Here is a 27223-nt window from a genome sequence, read left to right as displayed (position 1 = left end):
CTGACCCCGAAAAACACCAGGAAGCGCGGCCGCGCGGGGCGGTGGCGGCGGCGGTGGCCCCGCCCCGGGGGCGAGCGTGGCAAGATGGAGGCGGGGCCACCGGCGGCGGCCGCGCTGCTGGTCACGCTGCTGGTCGCGCTGCTGATGGCGCCCGGCCTCTCGCAGCCCGATGGGCGTGGCGAGCCTGGGCCCCGCGACGGTGTGGCGGCGGCGCGGCGGCAGTCGGGGCGGATGGACCAGGTGCTGCCGCTCGTCCGCAATGAGCTGCCCGCCCTGGGCCTGAACCTCGCCGCCCACTCCGGCTCCTGCCACCAGGTGAGGGGCTGTGCCGGACGGGGGTCACTCCCCAGCCGCCACATCTGACAGCCCGGCCCGCGGCGGGGCTGCTCGGCTTCTCCGGTGTCTCCCCATGGCTTCGTCAGGTTGCTTCGCTTCGGTTTTATCTTTGAGCAGCATGCAGGTGTGATAAACGCCAATCACTCGCTTTTTGAAATTTATGAAAATTTAATAAAGAATAAAAATTGGTTACAAAAATATTAATACAATAATAAAAGTTTAAAAAGCTTTCAGACACAGGACAAATAATGAGACAATAAGAGCAAAAAAGGTAGCCCGGGACTACCGTCCCCTCTTCTTCCCAGACAAAGGCTGCGAAGGAGAAGGGCCCCGTTAGGGAGAAGCCTCTCTATTTTTGAGGACAAACTTTAATGATTATGCATACTTTATCTAAGAAAAGCCCATTTGTTAAGAGCTTTTTGCTAAACCCCTGGCATCTTGGAGTCTGGCTTAACCAGGTAGCTTTTGTGGATTCAAGGAGATATGCATGGCCTGGCTTGACTAGGGTGGTTTCTGTGGATTCAAGGAGATATGCATCTTTCCCTCTGAAACATCCAAGAGGGGTTTTAGTCTGGCTTGTTGTAATTGTTCTCTCTGTGCAGAAATCTCCGGGTTATCTTCTCTTTTCTTCTGAGCTAAGGAAAAATACCTTACACACAATTCTTACTTAGATTCAATGTTAAAAACTACATTTACTATATTATTTAAAATGTTAATACTACATAACTTTTCTACCTAGCATATTACATATAGTAAATATCTGCGTAGAGACACACACACACAATATGCCTTTTTCACAATCCCTCCTCTTTTCTTTTTATAATAAATTGGCTCGAGTGATATTTATTGCTCTCTTGCATCTCTTCTATGTTCATTTTCTTCATAAATCAGTCTAGCTTCTTGGAGGGGGTCTTCTACTCTGTTTTGTTTCTTTAATACTATCATCTTTTGTACTGTTTTTGTTGTATCTATCTTTTGATCTAAGGTCACTAATTGCATACCTTGAACCACACTAGTGATTAGTCTGATAAAACAAGGGATCAAACAAGGAAGGAATATTAAACTAGCTGTAGCACATAAGAGGAAAAAGCTTAGTTTCTTCTACTATTTTATTCCTAGCACATTATCCCACCAGCTGGTATTTAGCATGGATTCTCACTTCTGAACTGGTACATGGGCGATTTTTCTGATATCATTGACTATATCTAGGACAGCTTCTCCATTATCATCTATTTTTAAACAACAATCTGATGTATTGAATTTTCTACAAACGCCCCCTTCTTCAGCTAATAGGTAATCTAATGCTAACTTGTTTTGGTACACAGCGGCTCTGATTTGAGTTTGTTGCCTGGATATTAATTCCATTGCCCTACCAGTTTTGTTTGTTATTATCTCTATGACTGCCTGAAGCCTTATGATACGATTTAACATATAAATGGGAGTTCGATATCTCTAACTCCCGTCTTGTGCCCAGGTGGCTGGCTCATATGTTTCTAGTATGCGTGCAGGGGGCCACTCATCATCTCCCCATTTTTGGAATCTTCTAATTACATCTCTCTTGCTTCTTTTTAGATCCTCATAAACTGGTATCCCTAAGTGATCCCTTTCAGGTCTGGGCAAAAGAAAAAATCCTGGTTGTATGACACTCAGAGTACAGCTCCCTTTCCACTTGGGAGGGAGTTTTGGATACACCCTTTTCTCACATTTCTAGAACAAACTGTCTGGAGCTTTTTAATAGTCTAATTTTTGCTCATCTATACTCTCTCAAAATTTAGAAATCTCTGGGATGCCAACATAAGGATTTTTTCCTGTATCATTACATTGAAAAAGCCTGATTTTATTATTATATTTACAATTTCTTTTTTTTTTTTTTTTCTGGGTCCAGTACATGGTAGGTTCTTCTGGGATCTACTATACAGAGGTTCTATTGCTAACCTTGTATCTTTTACAGGGGGTTTTTCTTACTTCATGGAGGAACTTTTTTCCTTCACACCAAAGACATTCCTCCCCTATGACTACTGAACTTAAAATTTATCTCCCTGGCCAATTTTCTTCCCTTATACTTGTTTGGTTCCACTTCAGGAGCTCGATTGGGCCTAAGCTGCTGCCTTTCCATGGCCATTTTTCTGACATCAAAGCCCCTCTACAGACCTAACAATTGGTTACGTTAAGTTCTTTACTTATTCTTTCTCTTAATTCTACAAACAGATTTTTACCCATCCGTGAAATATCTATTTCTTTCTCTAATTGTTGTTCTAATTTCTTATACAAACCATCCAGCGAGATTGGTACAGGCTTTGGTGATGGTGCAGGCCTAGCTTTTTTGCTTATCAATTCTTCTTTTACCAAATCCTTTGCTTTACTCTTAGTAATGTGGGTGAAACACATCTATTTCTCCCCTTTTGCACATTCACTTCCCCTTAAATTTTCCGCAATCCAACACTTTTTCCTATTGTATATGCAGTTTCTTAATTTGGAAGGGTTATAACAGTGACTGTTGATATGAGTGTGAGAAATAAAGAAGGAGCCTCGGTGTCTTTCTATATACAGTTTTTGGTAACACCTGTAGCATGGCCTGGTCGGCATCCCAAAAGGGAAGAGCCAGAAAATGAGTGACAGAACCAGGAGAGGTCTAGTATGGCTTATACTCTTACCTCCCATGCCTATGGGGGGGCAACCCACAGCAGGTGTATGTGATCTTCTCGGTGGCGATTATAGAGGCTAATCTGGTCTTGCCCTCTCGGCTCTTGTCACTTTCTCTTAGCTAATTTCTAGGCAAATCGTTTTTGACACTTCTTGACTGTGGTCTCCCACTCTTTTTCAGCTATCTCCCATTCAACACGCACTAATAATTCCCAACTACACAACTAAGTTATTTCAGTAGCTCTAAGTTCTGCTTGGATAGGGGGCTCAGGTGACACTCTACACTTTATGCAACGAGGGTGTCGTTTGTGTGAACTACAGTACTAATTTTTCCCACAGCTCAAACACATTTACACCAACTAGCATGTCTAGTATTTGGGTGAATCAAACAGGGTATTTGGCTTGGTAATGTATGAGGTTGTAATTCACCCTCCTCTTTATATAAATCACAGGCTAAGGCCAGAACGCAGGGGTTTTCTGTCTGAAACAATCTCGATCCTCTTGTCTGTGGTGGAAGTATTCCTCCCCAGGGAGGGTACCGGAGGTGTCTCAAAGTTTTCCCAGGTGGTATTTGAAACCACTGGTGCAAACTCGGTCTAACTTCCCAGTCTGGTGTGATCCTGCGTATGTTTCCTGGATCATGCGGATCTCCCCAGTTCATTACCTCTCATTCCTGTTTTAGAGTTAATTTCGTATCACCCGGTTCTGATGATATTGTCCACTCCTTAGACTTTTCCACAGGTCCTTTGATTCTGCTGGCGTGGATCTACCCTCGTTCCCTGGTCTGGATCGCAGCCTCGGTCGTCAGCAATACCTGAAAAGGACCTTCCCATTGTGGAGTTAAAGATTGTTCTTTCCATGTTTTTACTAATACCCACTCCCCTGGATGAATATTATGGATTTTAAAGTCTAAAGGGGTGGTTTGAGGGATTATTCCTTTTAGTCTTAAATTCTCAAGAGTTTTTGCAATTGTGTTAATATATCTCTTAACACTCCTTTCCCCTACTTCATAAGTAGCATTTTCATGTTTGGTGGTCAGAAAAGGTAACTTAAACATCATTTCATACGGTGACACTCCCAGATCTGATCTGGGTTGTGTTTGAATTCTCAGTAATGCTAAAGGCAAGCATTGTACCCATGACATTTGGGTTTCAACTATTAATTTAGTTAAAGTTCTTTTTAAAGTTTGGTTCATCCTCTCTACTCGGCCAGAACTTTGTGGGTGCCATGGGGTGTGTAATTCTCATTTTATTTCTAAAGCTTGAATTAATTGTTGTAACACTTTTGATGTAAAGTGTGTTCTTCTGTCTGAATCTATTCTATTAACCATCCCATATCTTGGAATGATTTGTTCTAAAAGGGTTTTACTTACCACATTAGCAGTAGCCTTGGCAGTGGGAACTGCCTCCACCCAATGAGTTAAATGGTCTGTTATTATTAATATATATTTCCATCGTTGAACTTGAGGAAGTTCTGTAAAATCTACTTGGATACTTTGAAATGGTCTAAGGGCTAATTTCCGATCTCCCCGGGTGGTTTTCCTCATTACTTTCTTATTTATCCTTTGACAAGTTATACATTTTTCAGTTACGCTTTTTGCTACTCTATAAATCTCAATGCACCCATAGTTTCTTAAGAAATGATCACACAAAGCCTGGGTACCCCAGTGAGTTTTCTGATGCATGTCTTCTAATATCCTTCTAATAGGTATTTTATTGAGTAATTGCCTTCCATCAGGAAGTTTCTATTTCCCTGATTCATCTTGTTCACTTCTTATCTCCTTTAATTCTTTTTCCTCAGTTTCACTAAATTTTGGAATTTCTAATTTCTTCTCGTTTGTAGTTAATATCAACATTACTCTTTCCACTCTATTCTCTGCTGTGTCCTTTGCTTCTTGATCTGCCAAATTATTTCTCCTTACTTCTGGAGTTACTCTCTTTTGGTGACCTCTAATATGTACTACAGCTATCTCTTCAGGTAATTTTAATGCTTCTAAGACCTCTAGAATGAGCTCTTCATGCACTAATCTTTTTTTTCTTGAATTAAGCAACCCTCTTTCTTCCTAAATTTTTCTAAAGGTATGTACTACTCTGAAGCAATACATGCTGTCAGTGTAAACTGTACTTTTTTTATGTGCTAAGTGTTCTAGTGCCCTTTTTAGAGCATATAATTCACAGGTTTGAGCTGACCAGTTTGAGGGTAATTTCCTTTTTTCAATAGTTTGCATGTTCTTCTCATCAACTACTGCATATCTTGACATTCTTTTTCCTTGTAGGCATCTGGAAGAACCATCTACATAAATTATTTCTCCTTCTAAAAGGGCTTGGTCTTCAAGGTCTTCTCGAATCTTTGTCTGGTATTGGATAATTTCTAGACAATCATGTATTAAGTTATCTGTTGGTTCTCTATATAAAAATTGAGCTGGGTTTAAACTCTTATTTACTTCCAGTGTCAAATCGTTACTGTCTATTAAGATTGCCTCATATTTTAACATCTTAGAGTCTGTCAACCATTTTTCAGCTTTTTGGTTTAACACATTTTGAACTGCATGAGGTGTGCACACAATTAGTTTACCTCTAAAAGTCAGTTTACGGCTTTTTTCAACTAGGATTGCAGTAGCTGCTATAGCTTGAATACATACTGGCCAGCCATGGCTCACTGGATCTAACATTTTTGATAGATAAGCCACTGGTTTCTTTACTCCTCCCCACTCCTGAGCTAGAACTCCATGAGCCACTCCCTTTTCTGTATTCACATATAAATAGAAGGGTTTTGCTAGTGAGGGTAAACTTAAAGCTGGGATTGAAGCTAGTTTTGACTTCAGTTTTCTTAATTTATCTTCATCTTCTTTGTTCCATCTTATATCATCTCTCTCTGTCAATTTTTTGTATAAAAATTTTACTGCCTGTGTGTATCCTTCAATCCATAATCTACAATATCCTAATAACTCGAGTAGTTTTCTGATTTCCCTTTTGGAAGAGGGAGAGGGAAGGGATAATATCCCTGCAATTCTTTCTGGGCTGAGCTTCCGATTGCCCTTACTTATTAAGTGTCTAAGATATTTTACCTCTGGTTCTACAAATTGCAGTTTCCCTTTTGATACTCTCAATCCTTTTTCTCCAAGAAAATTTAAAAGCTTTATAGTAGCCTCTCTGACTTCAGCTTCTACTTCTCCTGATAGCAAGAGATCATCTACATATTGGATGACTTGTATCCCAGAGGGATCACGTCATCACCGTGGCGGATGGGAGGGCTGGTGATCCCATAGCCACAGGAGAGGCGTGCAAGGGTCGAGCTGCCCCTGCCGCCGTTTCTGGCGATACTATTCCCACGGCTGGCGGAAAAGCTTGGGGACCTGGGGTTGCGGGGGAAAGGGGCAAGAAACAGGCGGCCGCCGCGAGCGGGAGAGAGTCCGCCGCAATTACTGGCGGAGAAAGGGAAGGGAAAACCTCCCCCACTGCTGCCGCCGGCGAACCCGCCGCCGCCACCGGCGGAGAAAGGGAGGGGAGACTTCTCGCCGCCGCCACTGTGGCGGGCGAAAAGGCGTGCAGACCTACAACTATGGAGGAAGGGGTCAGAAAGCCCGCTCCTGCCGCCCCAGGCAGACAGGGAGCCGCTAACGGGGGCGGGGGGGGGGGAAGGGGACCTGGTACCACCGGGGCTGCCACCCCAAGCGGACCCGCGCCCGGGATGGGAACCGGGGCGAGACCACACGACAAGCTGGGACCCGCGGTGTACGCTGGGGCGGGGACGAGCTCCGACACTGGGGACGAGGGAGACCTCCCGCTGGGTCCTGGCTCTGGCAATGCAGGCGTGCTTTGAAAAGGAGGGGGTAGAAACTGCAGAGGGTCCCATTCCTTTTCTCTCTTTTTTTTCCTGTTCCCCTTTCTCCTGTTCCCCTTTCTCCTGTTCCCCTTCCTTCCCTTTCCCTGTTTTCCTCCCTTGCTTTGTTCCAGGGGTTTCTGTTACTTTAAAAATTTTTATTTTCCTATAATCTCCAGTCCAACAGGCCGCGTAATTACTTTCTTCTAAATCACTCTGTTCCTTTGAATTTATAAATTCATTTAAAGCCTGACAAATCTATTTTTCAAAGGAACCATATCTAGGCCAATAAACGTAATCAGATCTTATTTTCTCTCTTGGCCATTCTAGCATACAAAATTGTATCATCTTTACTTTATCCTTTGTCCTTGTACAAGGGGTTTTTTTCTAATTATTTAACATGATTCCCAGTGGGCTGTCTGGAGGAATTTCTGTGGATGGTTTTTTACTTTTTCTTTTCTTCCCTATCTTCTCTTTACTGGATTTCTGTCCCATTTTTCAATATTCTCTCTACTCCAACCCCCCCCATCTCTGTTCAACTTCCCTTTACCCCTACAAAAACTACTTTTCTCCTTTTTCTCACACTATTTCTTAATACAATTTACCTTCTCTGAGGAACTATAATAAAGCTTAAAATAAAATAAAAATCTACACTTTCTATACTTTCATTCATCTACATTCACTCCACCCTATTTTTCACTTAATCTCACACACAACCAAACAATCACAACAACAAGGTACCTTTTATTTCCCACACAACTTTTACACTCTTTAAGAGTACCTGGCCAGATAATGTATTTCACAAAACCCTCAATCTGGCAATGTTGGGGTTCTCTCTTCCCAACCCCAGATGCTCTTGGATTTATTTCATATATTCTGCAGAATTTAACATAACCCTGGATGTCTCAGAATTTTTCTCAATCCAGCTGGTTATCAACCCTGGGTGTTCTTGGAAATTTCTTCAATCCCAGCAGATTATTATTACAATAAACCTGGGTGTTCTTGGAATTTTCTTCAATCCCATCAGATTATTATTACAATAAACTTGGGTGTTCTTGGAATAATTTCCTCAACCCAGCAAAAAGCTTTTAGGGTCCCCTTTTCACACACTTCTTCCCGGGGGGGTTCTTTCACTCCTTTTTACCATTCACTTTCCTCTTCGTACTGGCCGTTTCCCTCTCGGGAAAACGAAAACGCAGCATAGAAGACTCCGCTTTCACTTGGAATGTCTGGGTTTTACCCCAGCCCGCCTCTCAGTCACACACTTTCAGCCCCCGTTCCATGCCAAACGCTGCCCCCCCCCAATCCCAGCAATTCTTACCACTCCGTTGTCCTTGGGTCTTTATTCTTCGTGTACACTTTGATGTTAGGAGCTGGTTACCGCGGTTTTTAGGGAATTCTTTCCCTTCTCTTTGCCTTACTGTCTCCTTTTGTCCTTGGATCTTACCCCTTTCTGGGGTCCTCTGCAAGGAACAGAGCCGAGGCCGCCTAATGCAGGCGGGACGCGTCTCCCTGGCTCTAATCCTCTCACAGCACCCGCAGTGGGGGTATTTTAACCATCCTCTGCTACCAAATTGTGATAAACGCCAATCACTCGCTTTTTGAAATTTATGAAAATTTAATAAAGAATAAAAATTGGTTACAAAAATATTAATACAATAATAAAAGTTTAAAAAGCTTTCAGACACAGGACAAATAATGAGACAATAAGAGCAAAAAAGGTAGCCCGGGACTACCGTCCCCTCTTCTTCCCAGACAAAGGCTGCGAAGGAGAAGGGCCCCGTTAGGGAGAAGCCTCTCTATTTTTGAGGACAAACTTTAATGATTATGCATACTTTATCTAAGAAAAGCCCATTTGTTAAGAGCTTTTTGCTAAACCCCTGGCATCTTGGAGTCTGGCTTAACCAGGTAGCTTTTGTGGATTCAAGGAGATATGCATGGCCTGGCTTGACTAGGGTGGTTTCTGTGGATTCAAGGAGATATGCATCTTTCCCTCTGAAACATCCAAGAGGGGTTTTAGTCTGGCTTGTTGTAATTGTTCTCTCTGTGCAGAAATCTCCGGGTTATCTTCTCTTTTCTTCTGAGCTAAGGAAAAATACCTTACACACAATTCTTACTTAGATTCAATGTTAAAAACTACATTTACTATATTATTTAAAATGTTAATATTGCATAACTTTTCTACCTAGCATATTACATATAGTAAATATCTGCGTAGAGATACACACACACAATATGCCTTTTTCACACAGGGAATTCCCACAGCAGGAGATGTTCCAGCCCCGTGGCATCTTTCGTTGTCTTTGCCACCATGCAAGACAGAACCCCCTTTCACTTTCCTTTGGCACTAATGAGCTCCCTTCATCCTCGTCTTCCACAGTGCTTGTATCAGTTCCTGGCGTTTGTCCCTCCAAGCAACGAGAGCCTGAGAAAACCAGGCACGGCATCGGTAATGGTTGATACCCAGCATCCACTCACCCTGCTGCTTAACATCTCTGTGGGTGACAGAGATCTCTGCAAGTAGATGGCCCAGCCCCAGGGAATACATGGGTAGCTCTATCCTGTATTTGTGTTTGTTTGGTTGCTTTTTTTTTCTTCCCTTTGGAGCCATGTGCCTCTACACTGCCTGCTCATCGCCTCCTTTTTCCCAGCTGTTTAGACCTAGAGCTCAGTCTTCACCCCACTGCTGTAACAGTGGTGTACTTTGGAATTGTGCTGAAAGGATCTAGGTTCAAGCAGGAGCCAAGACGGTGTTCATTGAGGCAGCATGTGCAAGCACCTGGTTTCTCTTACAGGGAGTCTCTAGTTCAAGAAGACAAATGCTAGCAGTGCATGTGTGGTAAAGAATTGGTGTTGGGCTAGGGGAGGGAAATGCTTGGAAGAGGCAAGTTCGGTGCTAGATCACAGCGTTGGTCCACATTTTTGGCTTGCCTTTCCCAAAGCATTCAGGCTTACAGCCCCCCTAAGTGCTGCAGTGGTACCTGCATGTACTGGGGGTGGCTCACCAAGTTTTGTTTCCTTTATCATTTGCAGGATTCAGTATCATTTTGGAGAGCTTGGCAATTACTCCCTTGTGGTAAAGACCCTAAGTACAAGCACCCAAACTGTTTCTTGTGACCTAATATCAGTGAAGGCCCTATCAACAGCTACCTCCATATGTAGAGCTCTGTTTTTCCCTTTCATTCTACAACTCGCATGTCTGAGCAGAACCAGCTTCCTAAGAAGCCTGTGCTGCCACTCATGCTGTGCTGAAGAGTTGTCATGGGCTTGTTCTTCTTCTTTCTCAATATCCTTGCCTCCTTATGTTTTATTCACCCATCTTGAGGCCCTGACCAGGATCAGGCCTCTTCACATGATATACTGTCTGCCCAGCAGGCTTTAGTACAGAAAAATCAGTGCATATGTGTCTGGAGAAAGATATTAGTTCTTGTTTCCCTGCATGTTTATGTATATACACAGAATCTTCCCTCTTCTTCCCTCTATCTTCTCTCACAAAATGGGAAACAATTGACACAGTGTTTGGATTTTTGTTTGTTGTTGCACTTTTAAATTAAAAACCTGACCTTGTTCTCTTTTGTTCATCTCTTATCCAGGACTGTTTCAAACTCTTGTCTATGTCTGTTCCATTTTTTTCCATTACATTATTCAGTCCTTCCAGTTTCCTAACTGTAAAGAAAAAATCTCCATGCTTGCTAACTAGGTGTATTGCCCTTTCCACTATCTTCTTTATGTTGAGGCTGTTTTTAAATCTCTACTTTCTTCTTCAGAATGCATCACAGCACATCAACTGTTCTCTCACTAGTGTCTTGTGATGCAATGTGGTTTTATTTTGCTCTTTTTATGCCGAGATGTGGAGTCACTGAGCTGCACTTTGAAACTAGCCTGCTTTTGTGTTGGGTAGTTTGGGGGTTTTGCTGTGGGTTTTTATTTTCCTCTGGAATGTGTATTGCACGGAGAAGGTGGTATGATGATCGGTGAGTTGGGCTTTGTGTCGTGTTTGTCACGCTTGGCCAAGCCCAGGTCGCTGAATGGTTTTGTTAGATCATTTATAGAGTTGTGTTCTCTTTTCATGTAGCTATTCTCTTAGCTTTCCTGATGCCTTGAGGCTGAAACAGAGACTAAATAGAGTGAAAGGAACAAAATGAGTGTTTATTCAAGCCCATGCCCTTGCGTCTCCGGACCCACAGAGGTGGCCCAACCCGAATATTCCCAAGATGGAGACGAAAAGGGGCTTGTCCCCAGGTCTTACCCCTTTTACAAGTTTCCATTCATTTGCATATAGCAATGCACCGTCCAATCAATAACCCCGAATCACCAAACACCCCCCTCTCGACTTGCCCTTCTCTTCCAGGTTGTTTATACTCGGGCCTGGAGCTTAGAGACAATGTCCTTGAAACAGGCCGCCCTACCCCCATCACACTGTGAAGATCCTAGCACCACTCAGTGCTATCAGACAAACAGAAAAAACCCAGCCCTAAGGCATCAGTTTCCCCCCTTTTAGAGGCTTGACAAGGCCTCTACCTTGTCGAGTCTCTACCTATATAGCAACCAGTATCTAGCGGAAAATATATATCTAACAGTAAGAGTATCTAACAAAATTATGTCTTACCCAGTCGGAAATGTAAAGAAAACAGTACTTAAACATAGAAAAGAATTCATTTACAACGTATTATCATTTGCATCAGTCTTTGTTGTTGCAATTGTCTCAGGGGCGGAAGCCTCCTTAATTCTGGAGTAGTGGATCCATGGTCCTTGGCCAGCGACTTTTACTGCGGTGAAGGTGGTCAGCAGGACTTGAAATGGTCCCTTCCATCTTGCTTGGAAAGGATCACTGTCCCACCACTTAACATACACCCAATCTCCAGGTTGGAAAGGATGTACGGGTGTATCCAATCCTATGGGTCTAGATAACACGACATAGGTTTGAAGCTTCTGCAAAGTAGAACTAAGAGCCATTAAATATCTTTGTAAATCAAGTTTCCCTTTCATATGAATCTCACCTGGGATATGTGGGATTTGATAGGGTCTCCCGTACAATATTTCATAGGGACTGATGTTATCCCTTCGCCTGGGTTGGATGCGAATTCTTAATAAGGCTATAGGCAGCGCTTGGACCCATGTCATAGATGTCTCTTGACAAATTTTTCTAATTTGTGTCTTAAGAGTCCCATTCATACGTTCAACTTTACCGCTCGCTTGGGGTCTATATGATGTGTGCAAGTCCCAGGCAATTCCCAAGATTTGACTGATCTCTTTAATCACCTTTGCAACGAAGTGTGGTCCCCTATCTGATGACATTCCCAAGGGAACCCCGAACCTTGGAATGATATGGTTAAGCAAGACTTTTGTTACTTCCCTAGCCATATTGGTGCGACAGGGGTAAGCTTCCGGCCATCCACTGAAAGTGTCTACTAGTACCAGCAAGTATCGGTATCCCTCTTTACGTGGTAACTCCGCAAAATCTATTTGCCAGTAATCCCCAGGAAGATCCCCTGCCTTTGTTACTCCTATCACCACTCTTTTCCTCGTGTCAGGATTGTTTTTACAACAAATTTCACATTTACTCACTACTGATTGTGCAATGTCAGCCATTCCCTTCCCTATCACTACCTTTTTTAAATGTTTTAGAAGATTCTCAACTCCAAAATGTGTGTTTTCATGTTCTCTCTGGGCTAGTTCCCGAAGGATCAAGGATGATACTACAACCTGATTTGCTGGTGTAACAGCCCATCCACTCTCTGTGATCTTAGCCTTAAGGAACTTAATTAGTTTATGATCAGCTTGATCATATTTTGGGGTAAACTCAGATAAATCAATTTCTTTTTGTGGAATTACTGCTAGGATACCTTTTTCTGCAATTCCTCTTGCCACTTTATCAGCAAAGCAGTTTCCCAATTCTGGAACAGTTTTCCCTTTTTGGTGACCTTTACAGTGCATAATAGCTACTCCTGTGGGTTTTTTAATGCTCTCTAAAAGAGCAAGTATTTGTTGAGCATGTTTAATTGGATTGCCTTGAGCGTTCAGAAGTCCTCTCTCCTTCCAGATGGCTCCGTGGGCATGGACAACACTGAACGCGTATCTAGAATCAGTCCATATATTTAGCTTCATTCCTTCACTCAAGTCTAAGGCCCTCGTCAGCGCAATCAATTCAGCCTTCTGCGATGATACATCTGCCGGCAGGGCCTTGGCCTCAATCACCTTGTCCTGTGTGGTCACAGCATAACCAGTCATTCTTTTACCATTTTTCACAAAGCTACTCCCATCTGTGAAGAGTTCCCAATCTGGATCTTCTAGGGGCCTGTCCTTCAAATCTGGTCGACTAGAATGGACTTCTTCAATTGTTTGTAAGCAGTCATGTTCAGGCATACCGTCAATTAACGTGGGAGACAAAAACATAGCCGGGTTAACGACAGAAGTGGTTTTCAAAGTAACGTCATCCTGCTCTAGCAGCAGTGCTTGATACTTAAGCATCCGGCTACCAGATAACCAATGTACCCCCTTTTGCTCAAGTACAGCTTCTACAGCATGGGGTACATACACCACAATGTGTTGCCCAAGGGTGAGCTTTCGGGCTTCTTGAATCAGGATGACAGTGGCTGCCACAGCCTTCAGACACCCTGGCCAGCCTTGGGCAACATGGTCTAGCTGTTTAGAGAAGTAGGCCACAGCCCTCCGTTGGTTCCCAAGCCGCTGTGCTAGTACCCCCAAAGCCATATTCAGTCTTTCATATGTAAACAGTTCGAAAGGTTTAGTTAAGTCTGGCAGACCCAGCGCCGGAGCTGACATCAGAGAGTGCTTCAGCTGTTTAAAAGCTGCTCTGCTTTTTTCAGTCCATATAATAATCCCTCTCTCAGCATCCTTTAAGGCTTCATATAAGGGTTTTACCAGCAGCCCATAGTTTGCTATCCACAACCGACACCAACCTACCATTCCCAGGAAGGCTTGCATTTCCCTTGTAGTGTGGGGCTCTGGGAGTCGACAGATGGCTTCTTTCCGTTCTTTGCTGAGCTGACGATGTCCACGAAAAATCTCAAGCCCCAAATAAACTACCGTTTCTTTAGCAATCTGTGCTTTGTCTTTTGAAACTCTATACCCACTCAGTCCCAAAAAATTTAATAAACTTACAGTAAGTTGTATACAGTCCTCTCTGGTTCCGGCGGCAATCAAGATGTCGTCTACATACTGTAGAATAACTGCTTTTGGCTCCTGTCTTTTCCAGTCCTCTAATTCCTTTGCTAGCTGATTTCCAAATAGAGTCGGCGAGGACTTAAAACCCTGTGGTAGCACTGACCAGGTAAGCTGACTTTTTCTCCCTGTCTGAGGGTTTTCCCACTCAAAAGCAAAAAGCTCTTGGCTGTTTTTATGCACAGGAATGCAAAAAAAGGCATCCTTCAGGTCCACCACAGTAAACCACCCTAACTCGTCTGTCAGCGCAGTCAAAAGAGTATAGGGATTGGCTACTACTGGGTGTATGTCCTCTGTAATCTTATTAATCGCTCTTAGATCTTGTACTAATCGGTAACTCTTACCATCAGCTTTCCTAATAGCTAAAATGGGAGTATTAAATTTTGACTCACATTGCACTAATAAACCATGTTCTAAGAATTTTTCAATTATAGGCATTAGTCCTTTACGGGTCTCTAATTTCAAAGGGTATTGCTTTTGCCTTACTGGTGTAGCTCCTGGTTTGAGTGTAACGATCACTGGTTCTGCACGTTTGGATCTTCCTGGGATATCACCAGCCCACACTATTGGATTTACCTCCTTCTCAACTTCAGCGGGGATTTCATTATGTCTTTCCTGCACAAAAAGTGCAGCAACTTCAATAAGTTTAGATTCAGGTATTATAACTTGTACACCCTTTCCCTTTTTAAACTTAATTTCTACTTCCAATGTTTCTAGTAAGTCCCTCCCCATCAATGGTCTAGGGGAGGTAGGCATATAGAGGAATTGGTGGTTTACCAAATGCTTTCCCAGTTTAAAGTCTAAAGGTTCAAAGAAAGGCCGTGTTTCGCTTACCCCGGTTGCACCGATAACATGTGCAGTATCGTGACTCAGTTTCCCTTTTAAAGTATTTAACGCGGAGTAGGCGGCTCCAGTATCTACCAGAAATTTAACATCTTCATTCCCCAGCTTAGCTATAACCAAGGGCTCTGCTGGGGGGTTAACCCTCGGTCCCCATCATTCAGATCCTGAGCCGCTTGAAGTTTGCACTACTGGGAGTTGGGGGACTGAGGATTTTCCTTTCAACACTGGACAGTCCTTTTTCCAGTGCCCCACATTCTTACAATATGCACACTGGTCTTTTTCTGCAGGGGGAGCTTTCTTGAATGGCTTTTCCTGAGCTGCCTTCTTACCAGGTTGGAATTTACCTCTCTCATTTGGACCTCTATCTCGAAACACTTTCCAGGCCACTTCTAGAAGTTTATCTAGATCTCGAACTCCCTCTATCTTTTGCAGTTTTCTTCTTATATCATTTGTAGCTTGACCCATAAACAGCAAAACCAGATGTGCCTTCCCATCACCTGATTCAGGGTCTAAATCAGTATATTTGATGGCAGTTTCTCTCAACCTGTTTAAAAAATCAGTAGGTGATTCATCATAATTTTGCCTCACTTCATAAAGTTTTGACCAATTTATAGCTTTAGGAACACCATGCTTCAACCCATACACCACAAGGTTTTGGTATCGTTTTAACCTTTCCATCTGTCCTGGTACATTCGGGTCCCACTCTGGATTTTCAAGCGGAAATATCTGAGTGACAGTACCTTGAAGCAGCCCACTAGCTATGCCCCCTTCCACGAAAGTAGTAATGGCCTTATTAACCATTCGTCTCTCAGTAGGATCAAGTAATGTGTCTAACATAGAATTCAAATCAACCCAATCAGGATTTTGGGAGTTAACAGCTCGCTCTACTAGTTGTGCTACTTTATCTGGGTTCTCCTTATACTTCCCCACAGTGGTTTTCCACTGTTCTAACTCTATGAGGGAGTATGGGACCTTCACATATACTGGCCCTTGATTACCGACAGCTTGTCTCAGCGGAGCTTGCAGAACTGGCTCTCTTTCTTTTTCTTTTTTCCTAGTACGTCGGGCAATTGGGCTCCGCTCTCTAATCGCTCTTCTTGCTATCTTTCCCCTCCTTCGCCTACTTGGGGCAGCGCTGATCTCATCAGTTTCGTCCTCAGTTTCTTCCCCCTCAGAGCTGTCAGACTCGGTTGTAACCAGTTGCCCAGCTCGGCTAGTCCCAATTCTGGAAAGAGTCACACAAGACTTGCTCCGGCAAACCCTCTGTGCTGCATGTCTACTGTCCTTGAAGGTATCGTCCCCGGAGGCAGCTCCTTGGCCTTCGGGGTTGCTATAGTAACTCACAGGCCTAAGGACGGGGGAGGCACCCCTCCCCCTTCGGGAAGTTCCCTCCCTGCTGTCTCCGTGAAAGGCTCTACCCCTCTGCCTGCCTTCTCTGGGCGGCTGGACAGCCCCACAGTCTCTCCCCCCTTTCCCCGCCCCTTGGGGTGGCGAAGGAGGTGGCGACAGGGACGGTGCCCGTCGCTGCCGGTCCGCGCCTTCCTCCCTCTTCACCGACCGGGGCCTGACCCGAGCCTCCCGCCCCCCCGCCGCCACCCCCCTTTGCGACGGTGACTGAGGGGACGGCAGGGAAGGGGCCGCCCCTTGGCCCGAGCCTGCTGCAAGCGCGGCTGGGACCGGCCCTGCCCTCATGGCAGGTGCAATCAGATCGGTCTCTGCCTCCCCTGGGTTCCTATACATGTTGTTAATGGTCAGTTTTTTCTTTTTACCCTCCAAGACCAATATATTTTCTTTCTTATCACCCAAGTCCTGTTCGCAAGCCAACACCATAAAGAGCCGAGCATATTTTAACTCCTCAAAAGCCCTGTCCCAGCGCAGGCAGGACATCAAATCTGATATCAATTTTGGATCTGCACTCCCAAATCTAGGCCAGGTCTTTCCATTATCTAATCGATACGTCGGCCACATCCTCTCCGACAGCCTAATAAGCTTAGGCATGGAAAGGCCCGATTCCTCCCCGACCAAATACACCCAATTTTTCATTATCAATCCCAGAGGGCTATCTCTCGGGATGATATCATTATCCCCTTCGCCAGAGAACACACAGCCCATTCTGATATTCACAACAAAGAACAAAACAAATATTTCTAGTACCCCCCTTTATTCACTCACGTGCCTCTGTTTCAAAGGTTCTTGGCTCCGGCACTTCTGGACCTCTGCTGGCAGGGTGAAGGCGGGCGGAGGGGGGGGGTGCTGCCTTCTTTTGGTCCACAGAAGATTTCCCAGACGCCTCCTTCTCCTGCCTGGCTCGCCAAAATTACTGATGCCTTGAGGCTGAAACAGAGACTAAATAGAGTGAAAGGAACAAAATGAGTGTTTATTCAAGCCCATGCCCTTGCGTCTCCGGACCCACAGAGGTGGCCCAACCCGAATATTCCCAAGATGGAGACGAAAAGGGGCTTGTCCCCAGGTCTTACCCCTTTTACAAGTTTCCATTCATTTGCATATAGCAATGCACCGTCCAATCAATAACCCCGAATCACCAAACACCCCCCTCTCGACTTGCCCTTCTCTTCCAGGTTGTTTATACTCGGGCCTGGAGCTTAGAGACAATGTCCTTGAAACAGGCCGCCCTACCCCCATCACACCGTGAAGATCCTAGCACCACTCAGTGCTATCAGACAAACAGAAAAAACCCAGCCCTAAGGCATCATTCCTGGTTTACATGGGGATCCTTGCTATCGTGATTGCTGGGTGCCTTCTAATGAAGTAAGTGAACTTCCTCCTTGCATGTGCCAGTTTAAGACCATGCATCTCAGTGTGGTAATACTTTGGAGTCCTACTTGTAGCCCTCCTTGCAGATCAGATCCCTGTGCACATTGTGGCACATGTGGCCAGAAATGCAGAGTGATGCGATTTCACTCGAGGGATATCTTGCAGCCTTGGTAGTTTGTGTGCAGAGCAACTGATGTTCACTGTAAGCTCACATACACCCTGCTGCACCCTCATGTCCCTTGTTCCTTGTCTAGCTCTGGATCAGTAATCCAAGGCAGTGGGACCAAAGTGCATGTAACAAATGCAACCTTCTACCCTTTACCGAATGGTGTAAGTCATCCTTGCTTGTAAGCAACTCGAGAATAAAACACCCAAACATGAGCATGTGTCAGTGTATTTCCACAGCTGGACTTAACTGAGATCCTAGGTGCTGGCTGAATCACAGTATTACCTATGTGAGCTGTGAAAACAGAAATAGGAACTGTCCAAACTTCTGTTTTATGCTGCTAAATAGCTTCTATCAAGGTGAAATTAACTATAAAGTACTTTTGGCTTCTTTTTGTGTTTTAAACTGTTACTTATTTTCAGAATTGATCCAGTCAGAAACTGGGTTTACAAGAAACTGAATCCCAGAGCAACTGATCGTATGATTAACTCTGTGAGTGACCACAGTATCTTTAGTTTGCATTCTGTAGTGTTTTCATCTCTGAGAAATACATACTATCTGGACATCTGGAGGCTTGTTTATTGCTAATTATCTTCCCCTTGTTTGTTTTCCCCTTAGCAAATCTTGTATTGATGTTAGATAGGCAATCTTATGTCAATGGAGAGTGCTAGACTGTGTTTCCATGCAAGTGTAGTGGATTCCCTGTAAAGCTCTTGCAAATTTTGAACATACAGCTTTGTGCCCTCTTTAGTTCCCTTGAAAGAAATGTGTTGGTGAAAATACTGTCCTCTTCTGACATAGTCAGTGTAAGGGAAATCACAGCCTTCATGGCTGCTTCCAGCACAGCAGAAATTTTAGCAAAAAAACAAACTCAGAATTTCTCTGGCACCCCTAGTACTGGAATTTCTGTGATCCTCATTTTATACTAGAATGTAGATAGTTCATCACAGTCTGGACTTCATATCTAAGAGGTCCAAACCTGTCTAGAATCAAAAGACTTGGAAGCAGAGCTCTACAGCAATTCTTGTAGTTCATCTCTATCACTGGGATATAGTGATGTCTCCTTCTTTATCTGTCACTGGGTCTGATCAGAGTGGTTTGGGAACCCAGTTGCAAAGAAGCCACTCTTGTGTTTAAAAGGATTGATTTTCCACTGGTTTAGCTCTCGAAACAGTCTCTCCATTATCACCTCGAGGCCTAACCAGAAATGAGACTGGGGAGACAGATCTGGGTGGACAGAGCATGCAGGGCAGAAGACGAAGTTTATTTACAAAAACCCACTTTTATACATTTCCTATGAGGCCTGTGGATTGGAGGATGGAATTCCCACCTCCCCACCACATTGGTCAAGGAGGCTGTCATTCAACCTCCCCTTCTCCTTGAGAAGGAATTCATAACAAGGGCAGTGTTTACAAAACATGGTCCTGTGTTTACATTCATGAGCGTGAGAAACTGCACATTTCTCCTTTAATATGAATGCTCGGCAAACCAGGAAAAAACCTCATGGCAACACTCCATGGTGTCAGACAAGGGCTGATGGGTTGGAGCAGGTCCTGTTTGAGAGCTGGCAAATGGATCTGCTCAGCTCTGTTGTAAAGCAGTACTCATAGTGTTGGCAAGTCTCTGGCTGATTTGGAGGGGACCCAGCTCTGATGAGTCTCAAGCACAGGCTCATTTCACTGCATTATTGTTTCTACCTGGTCAAAGGTAGAGTCTGGAGCATCTGCAGACATTATTGCAATGTGGTAAAGCCAGGAAGAGGTTAGAAGTAGACAAAAGGAAGATGAGGAGAATAAAGACAGAGTGTGTGTGAAAGTTTGCAGTTTACTATCCTTTGTTCCCTAGTCAGCTGGTGCAGCTGCTGACTTGCTCTTCATGTGTCTGGCTTGTTCCCCAAAGGAGCTCGGATCCCTGAAGACAACAGACTCCATTAACTGTGATCCTGCCCCACAATCGTGGAGCACAGGCTCTCAGCAGCGGCTGCGTTCCCTTGACACCTTCCGAGGGTGAGCATAAGAGCTTGCTCAAAAGCAGCTCTTTCAAAGGGAATGAGATTTTTCCAGTGGAGGTTTGACAATGTATGGCAATATATAGCAGATGGACAGTTCAAGGTGGTCTGTTTTACTTGAAAGTTAATCAAGATTTTAATTCTCAGATTTTCCAAAATGCTTTGTAATTGATCTAATTTGAGGAAATGTTAAAGTTGTGGCAGGGTGTGCAAAAGAACGTGTTCAGTGTGAAAATGCTATGCAAAGGAGCTTGCTTTGGTTCACCACCACCCATGATTTTTGAAACACAGCTTACTGGTTGATAAAGCTGGAAATCTTGCTTTAAAAATGAAATAAATCAAATCTCAGAGTTAGAAATGCATTAGTGGAAGTAGTAATCATTAACTTTGTGTTCATACATATGCATTTCATCCACATGTGATACTTTGTGGTTTTGTTGTCTTTCTAGGCTCTCTCTTGTAATTATGGTGTTTATTAACTATGGAGGAGGAAAATACTGGTTCTTCAAAAACGAGAGTTGGAATGGTAAAGTACAATTGAGACAATCACTCTGGGTTTTAACTGCAGCAGTGTCTAGAAATGGTTGGTGTTGCAGCTGCTGCAGCAAGCTATTACTTAGCTGAAGGCTGGGATGCGGTGCTGGTTTGCCTCAGCAGGGAATCTGCCTGTTAGTGGGCAAAGCAGTGTATGGTTCTCCTTGTCATGCAGTGACAGGATGGTTTCACATCACAGTCTGTGTGTAGCCTTTCCATTTGTGATACAGGGTGTCATGGGTTAGCACTGGCTAGATGTTAATGCACTTATGAATATATGTTTTTTCTCTAATAACTACTGTGGGATGTGATCAGGAACAGAGCAGAGAAGGCTTAAACTTTGAAAACAGAAAAACAAAACTTTATTACATTACATAAGAACAGAGATAGAAAACTCTAAACACACAGAGAGACAGAAATAAAAACTTTTCAGAACACCTCTTCTCCCAGTTTCTACCCTTTACACATTACCCTCCATAGACTAAACCCTTGGGTTTTAAATCAAACAATCACTACTCAAAAAAACCCAACAAACTAATCTTCAATTCAGCAGAGAGGAGTCTCTCCTGCACCACAGACTGCTCTTCAGGAAACGCAGGTCTACTCTTAGTGTGTTTCCATGTCACCCGTGGCACCGCCCGGAGAAGTCTGCTAGGGGTCACTTTCTCTTTCCTATGTCCAGTGTTCTCACCACTGTCCATAGGCTAAAACTGCATACAGGGCTCTTTTAAGGATGCTTTCATGCTGAGCTCTCTCCATCTTTCCCTTGGGGCTGAGGGCTTTTTTTTTTTCTCTGCGGGCAGAGGGCGCGACCACACTCTCTCCCTTCTCTTCTCTGTTCCCTCCACTCTTAAAGTGCTAGTCACTGTAGCACAGTTGAGCCAGCGGCATCCACCCAAAAATGCAGTTTATGTTCAAAGAGACTGGAGTTCAGTCTATGGCTAACATTATGCAAGAAAAGTCTAGCTCAAAAAGCTATTCTTCTTCATCCCTGCCCACCTGGGATTCTCTTCATCTTCTTTCATCATCTCAGTCTCGAGCTGTTTCTCTCTCTCTTCTGAAGCCACCAGCTATGAGAAGCAATGTCTGACAAAAGTCTCTTTCTGCCTCAGAAAGAGCCAACAGTTCTTGGCTCCTAGCAGGGTCCTGGACTCGGCATTTCTTTACACAGTTAGGAACTTCTCCCCTGCCCCCGCTCTTTCTTCGCTGCTAGCTGCTGTTGATATTCGAAACTCTGAAGCAGCAGTCTCTCTCTTTGGGGGAGGGGGGGGGGCGGGGACAGGACAGGACGGAAGGCAGATCTACAGTTTTCTACCCCTCCATCCTGGATGGGGGCTAGCTCCCAGTCTTGTTCACTCTCTTCCCTGTCCCCCCGGGGCTCCAGCTTACCTGAGCCCGACCACGTGTTTCCCCTCCCCCACCCAGCCTCGTGGCTAGGTGGGGGGAGGAGGCCTGAGATGTCTGTCTGATTAAACCGGAATCCAAAAAAAGAGGCTGAACCCTGCTGGAGTCCTGCTTTTAACCCCTTGTGTCCTCAGAAGCGTGTCCAAACCTCCGAGTGGCCAATCCAAGTGCCAGCAGAAAACCTGATCACTGATTGGCCTGCCTACATCCCCCTAAAAAAATTCACCTCCCCCCCCCAACCACAACACAGGGTCATATCTTTAACTTGTGTTGCTGATGTTGCTTAATGCTGTAAAAACATGATGCCTTGATTGGTAAGCTGATGGGGATGAAGTCAAGCATTATAATGCCCTAGTGGGGAATAGCAAGGATCCCATCCCTGAAATCTTTCCCAAGGCACAGCAATCAGTTCTGATCCTATTCTTGAAGAGTGGCAAATGTAGTGAAGCAAGATGATTTGCTCTTTGTAAGTTTTGTTTATAACATGTTTTAGATTTTGGGACATGAATAATTGCTAGCAGCCTGCAATTCCTCTAGAAAATCAAGAATAATATTGTTACATTTGAGGAGGGTTCAAGGTGAATAACGTGCTCGTTCATATTTCTCTATAAGATTAACAGTGGCAGATCTGGTATTTCCATGGTAAGTTTTCCTGAAGAATAGTTTTTGTATCAAGTGATTCTTTATATGAAACACTGCAGGTGGAACTTTGCACCTTGCCTCCATGTGGAAATGTATTTGGAGGAATTCATGTTAAACAGTTAATAGGAATCTGCCTGTACAAATACCTTAACCCTTATGACCCAGTAGAAGAGCTAAGTGGTTTTGGTGCCCCACATCCTCCTTCTTCCCACACACAAGGCCCAGGGCTACCCTGCCAGAGGAAGTGCAATATCCCTGAGAAGCTCAGTGCCATGCCACTGTGTTAAAAGCTGCCAGTCTGGCAAGATTTGAAGCTGGACTGGTGTGTATCCATAGATAAAAGAGCCAAATAAATTTTGGATTAAGCTAATATTTCTATAACCAGAGAATGGTCCTATGGGGAAGCAATTATCCCATCTGCCCCTAACATGCTTCTCTACACTAGCTGTGGTTTCTGTTGGAATAGGGAGCTGGACTTGGACTGTGAACGTAATCTGGAGGGGAGGAGTGAGTCAGTTTTGAATTTGAATCATAGATTGGAAGCTGGTGTTTGACTGTTCTGAAGATGCTAATTTAATTTTGGGTAATGGAATTTTTGGTAGCTGTCGGAGTCTAGAACATCCCTCTGGCCACCCTGGAGGGTTTGGAGACCGGACAGGGGGGTCTGGGATCTGTACAAGGGGGTCAACCAGCCTCACACAGGGCCCAGGAGGACACTGCCTCTGATCCCTGGCCATGGGAGTGAATGCCCACATTGTATGAAGAATCACAAGCTGAGAGAATTCAAAAGAAGTAGTATTTATTTTATCATAGAATGTAAATGTAGAATCTAGGATTTTTAGTATATGGGGTTGAAGAGACAAGATGGAGGAATTGGGGAGTGGCCCCTGTGCTCCTTGTTCTTGCTCTCGTCCCCCATCTTTTGCTGAGCTGGATTTTTGAGATTGGTTTAGAGTAGAAACGACATGTTAGCATAGGTAGTAGGCATTGGTAAAATTTTGTAAATAAAAAGTACGTTTTGGACGGTGGTTGGGTCAAGGGTACCGTACATAAGGTGCGGGGCTCTCTGATCCGCCCCAGTCAGCCGTGGGAGGCCCAGGGAGGCCTGGCAGAGCTGAGAAAGAACTGAGACATAATGAAGAATAAACAACCTTGGAAACATGCACTGGAGGACTCAGCTTGTCGTCTCTGCCTCCGGTGTGAAACACTTAGGGCAAAGAGAAGACGAAAAACCTTATTACCTTGGGGAACATCAACCCCGAGGAGACTCCCAGGGAACAGCAACCCTGAGAGGTAGCACATGAATTGCTGGAAAAAAAACAGACTGCAATTACAACCCTACCTCAACTGACCACCAAAAAAGGTAGAAGTGTCCCATAGTGCAAGCTCAGTAGCCTGGTGTCCTGGTTTGAGGGGGAAGTGAGTTTTCCAGGAAGTTGTGGGCAAACCAATCAGTGGTCAGGTTGTATGCTGGCACCTGGAGTAGCCACTGAGAGGTTGGACATGCCTCTGAGAACACAAGGGGTTAAAAAGAAAGGACTTCCAGAGGGATTTCCTTTTTGGTTCTGGTTTCAGAAGAGCACTCATCCTCTCCTCCTCCCCTGTCCAGCTTACAAGGCTGGGTGGGGGAGGGGGAGGGAAACCATGTGGCCAGGCTGAGGTAGGCCGGTGCCCTGGGGAGGAGAAGAGAGTGAAAGGGACTGGAGCTGAGCCAGCCCCCTCCAGAATGGAAGGGTGGAGAACTGTGGAGGTGCCTTCCATTCCTGTCCCCCCCGTCCCCCCGTCCCCCCCCCCACCCTGGGATAAAAGTGCCCGGCTGTGTGGGGGAGTGCCTGAGCCTGTGGCCCTGCCAGGAGCCAGAGACTTTCAACTCTTTCTGAGGCAGAAAAAAACTTTTTCCAGACATTGATTCTCTTGGCTGGTAGTTTGAGAGAAGAGAGAGAGACAGCCTGGGACTGAGATGTCAAAGGAAGATGAAAAGGATCCCAGATGGGCAGAGATGAAGAGTGGCTTTTTGGGCTGGACTTTTCTTGCATAATGTTAGCCATAGACTGAACCAGAATTTTCCTGAACATAAGACTGTATTTGGGTGGATGCAGTTGGCTCGAACTAAAGACTTTGTGGCAGTGATTTGCCACTGTAGGAATGGAGCGAACAGAGAAGAGAGGAAGAGGGTGTGGTGGCGCCCTCTGTCTTGAGGGATGAAGATCTCTGTTCTTGGAACCCTCGGCCCCAGGGGAAAATGGGGGGGACTGCTGTCCCGAAATGAGAAGATGGCTGGTTTTTGGTACTTGGCCAAGCATCCTTAAAAGAGCCCTATATGTGGTTTTGGTCCATGGACAGTGTTGAGAGCAGTGGACATGGAAAGGAGGGTGTCATCCTGGCAGACTTCTCCGAGCAGTGTCATGGGTGACATGGGAACACGGGAGGGTGGACCTGTGTTTCCTGTGGGGGGTCTATGGTCCGAGGCTCCTCTCTCCCGTGCTGAATTGAAGATTGGTTCTTTTTGAGTGATGATGACTTTGGGAACCCAGGGTTTTGGTTTAAGCAAGTAAGATGGAGGGTAACGTGTAAATGTTAAAAGTTGGAGTGTGGAAGGGTGGAAATTGGGGGGAGGAGAAGAAATGTTCTGGGAGGTTTTCATTTCTGGTTTTTGTGTGTTTAGGGTTTTTTTCTTTTCTATTTTCTGTTCTTATGTAGTTTAATAAAGTTTTCTTTCTATTTCCAAGTTTTGAGCCTGCTCCGCTCTGTTCTTGATCACATCCCACGGTAGTTGTTAGGAAAAACATATATTCATGGGTGCACTGGCATCTGGCCAGTGCCAACCCATGACGCCTGGAAATTCCGAGCAATCAGAGGAAATAAAATCACTCAGTTTCACTCAGTGCATGCATCTCTGTTGGGCCAATGCAGGCCGCTCTGTCAGCTTTAGTGTTTGCTGTTACTCATACATGTTATGAGACATCTGTCAGCTCCATTTCCCATCTGCTCTGTTCTCCAGGTTTGTATTCATCATGGGGACATCTATAGCATTGGCACTGGGCTCCATGCTGAGGTAGGGAAGTTCCAAGTGGAAGGTGCTTAGAAAAATCCTCTGGAGGAGTTTTGTGCTAATTCTGCTGGGAATCATAGTTGTGAATCCCAGTTACTGCCTTGGACCTTGTGAGTGGAACTTGCTCTCTTCCTTGCATTTCTGTAACTTGTTCCTGCCTCCTTGGCTGGGCTGTTGCAGAAATGGTGTCAACAGTTTGATGGTATTTCGTGGAGTGCTGTTCAGTTCTGCACTGATGCAATTCTCTCTGTTAGACTCTTGTGCCAACCACTGTTGATCGTCTTAGTGACTATCCCAGGATTATGATGTACAGAAAATTGGGATGGCAGAGTGGAGGTGTCCCTCATGAGCAGTGGATCTCAGCTCTCCCTGAAGAAGGGTCACTTTTGTATTTACAACAGAGCCTGTGTCTGCTCCTCTTTCACATTGCTTGCATGTTTTCCAGTGTCCTGGGATAATCTGCGTATTCCAGGGGTGCTCCAGAGGCTGGGATTCACATACCTGGTGGTTGCTCTTGAACTCCTGTTTACAAGAGCTGATAGTGGGACTTGGGTGAGTTGTGGGGAAATGACAACTGAACTGATACTGGAGCAGGGTTTGGGAGCCTTTGCTCGTTTGGGCAAAAAGAACACATGAGAAATGATAAGAAAACATGTAACACCTTACTTGATGTGTAGTGCAGTGTGACCTGGAAAGGGTCAATGTTGGGTATGTGCACCCTTCAGTGTCCCAGTCTGCATTTTGTCACATCTAGCTTTACTGTATTTGAGGATTTCACCAATCCATTCAGATGGTGCTTAAAAACAGGCATTCTAAGATAATTCTGATGACTTTTCCACTGCCAAGGAAGCCCAGGGACAGGCATCTCTACGCTGAATCCTGTAGTCTGCATTTTGTCCAGTTAATTTTGGCAAGATTTTTTCACAGCAGGGGAAAGTAATACTGGGTTTTGGCCTCTCTAGAGTCTGTTTTCCCAAAAGGCTTTTGTTCTACTCATGAATCAAAGTTCCTTTTGACATTTTCCAAGTTAAAAAAATTAAGGGCTTTTGTTTGTTTTGTTCCTTCCCCCTGCCCCAAGTAAGTGTCTGGAAATTGCTTGTGAAAATGAAAGATCTATTGGTAGAACCCAGTTTTGTAATGACATCTCCCTCTTGTATTTGGGGTACAAGACTGCCTGCCAGGAAGTACAGGTTGTCCCCAAGGGCATGGCTTTTATTTGCCAGCTAACACCCCCTCCTTCCACCTCATGCAGGAAGGACGATTCCCTGCTCTGCAGGATATTTTCCCCTACTGGCCACAGTGGATTTTTATTCTGGTATTAGAAACAATTTGGCTCTGCCTGACCTTCTTGTTACCTGTGCCAGATTGTCCCAGGTAAGACCGTGCACTTGGACAACTTAATGTGGGGTATCATGTTGGTTCTCTTCTACTGAGTAGAAGGTACAATTTATTAGCCATAGGGAAAGAATGAAGGGAAGAGCTTTCAGGCCAGCAGGGTTAAAAGAAGCATCCATCATGTGAAAAAAACTTTCTTTACTTTGGCACTAAGGTACCAGGTGTTATACAGGTGATGTCATTCTTCTTTCTATTTAAAGAAGATGATTAAAATCTCCCTGAAGTCTGTGTACAGCAATATATGATCACTGCAATGCCATCAATGTGTGCCTCTAGCCTGGGAAAACATTGAGCATTTAGTGTGCTGGGTCAGTGGGCCAGCTGCTGTGCAGCTGGACTGTAACACTTTGTGCTACAACCTCTTTGCCTCTGTCCTAGGGGCTATCTTGGTCCTGGGGGCATTGGGGACTTTGATTGA

The 27223-nt window shown here is 44.6% G+C and overlaps 1 protein-coding gene and 1 pseudogene across 1 annotated transcript; one reads left to right on the top strand and one right to left on the bottom strand.

Annotated features, from left to right (window-relative positions):
• Window positions 1-105: 105 nt before the first annotated feature.
• On the top strand, window positions 106-27223 carry LOC134563381 (heparan-alpha-glucosaminide N-acetyltransferase-like; annotated as a pseudogene).
• Window positions 10930-14742, bottom strand: LOC134563467 (uncharacterized). Its single transcript, XM_063421386.1, has one exon. It carries the CDS (start codon window positions 14740-14742, stop codon window positions 11461-11463), a length of 3282 nt encoding a protein of 1093 aa, XP_063277456.1. The 3' UTR covers window positions 10930-11460.

This window comes from Prinia subflava, chromosome W (assembly GCF_021018805.1).
Source record: "Prinia subflava isolate CZ2003 ecotype Zambia chromosome W, Cam_Psub_1.2, whole genome shotgun sequence".
NCBI lineage: Eukaryota > Metazoa > Chordata > Aves > Passeriformes > Cisticolidae > Prinia > Prinia subflava.
This window is presented reverse-complemented; position numbering and strand designations above follow the sequence as displayed.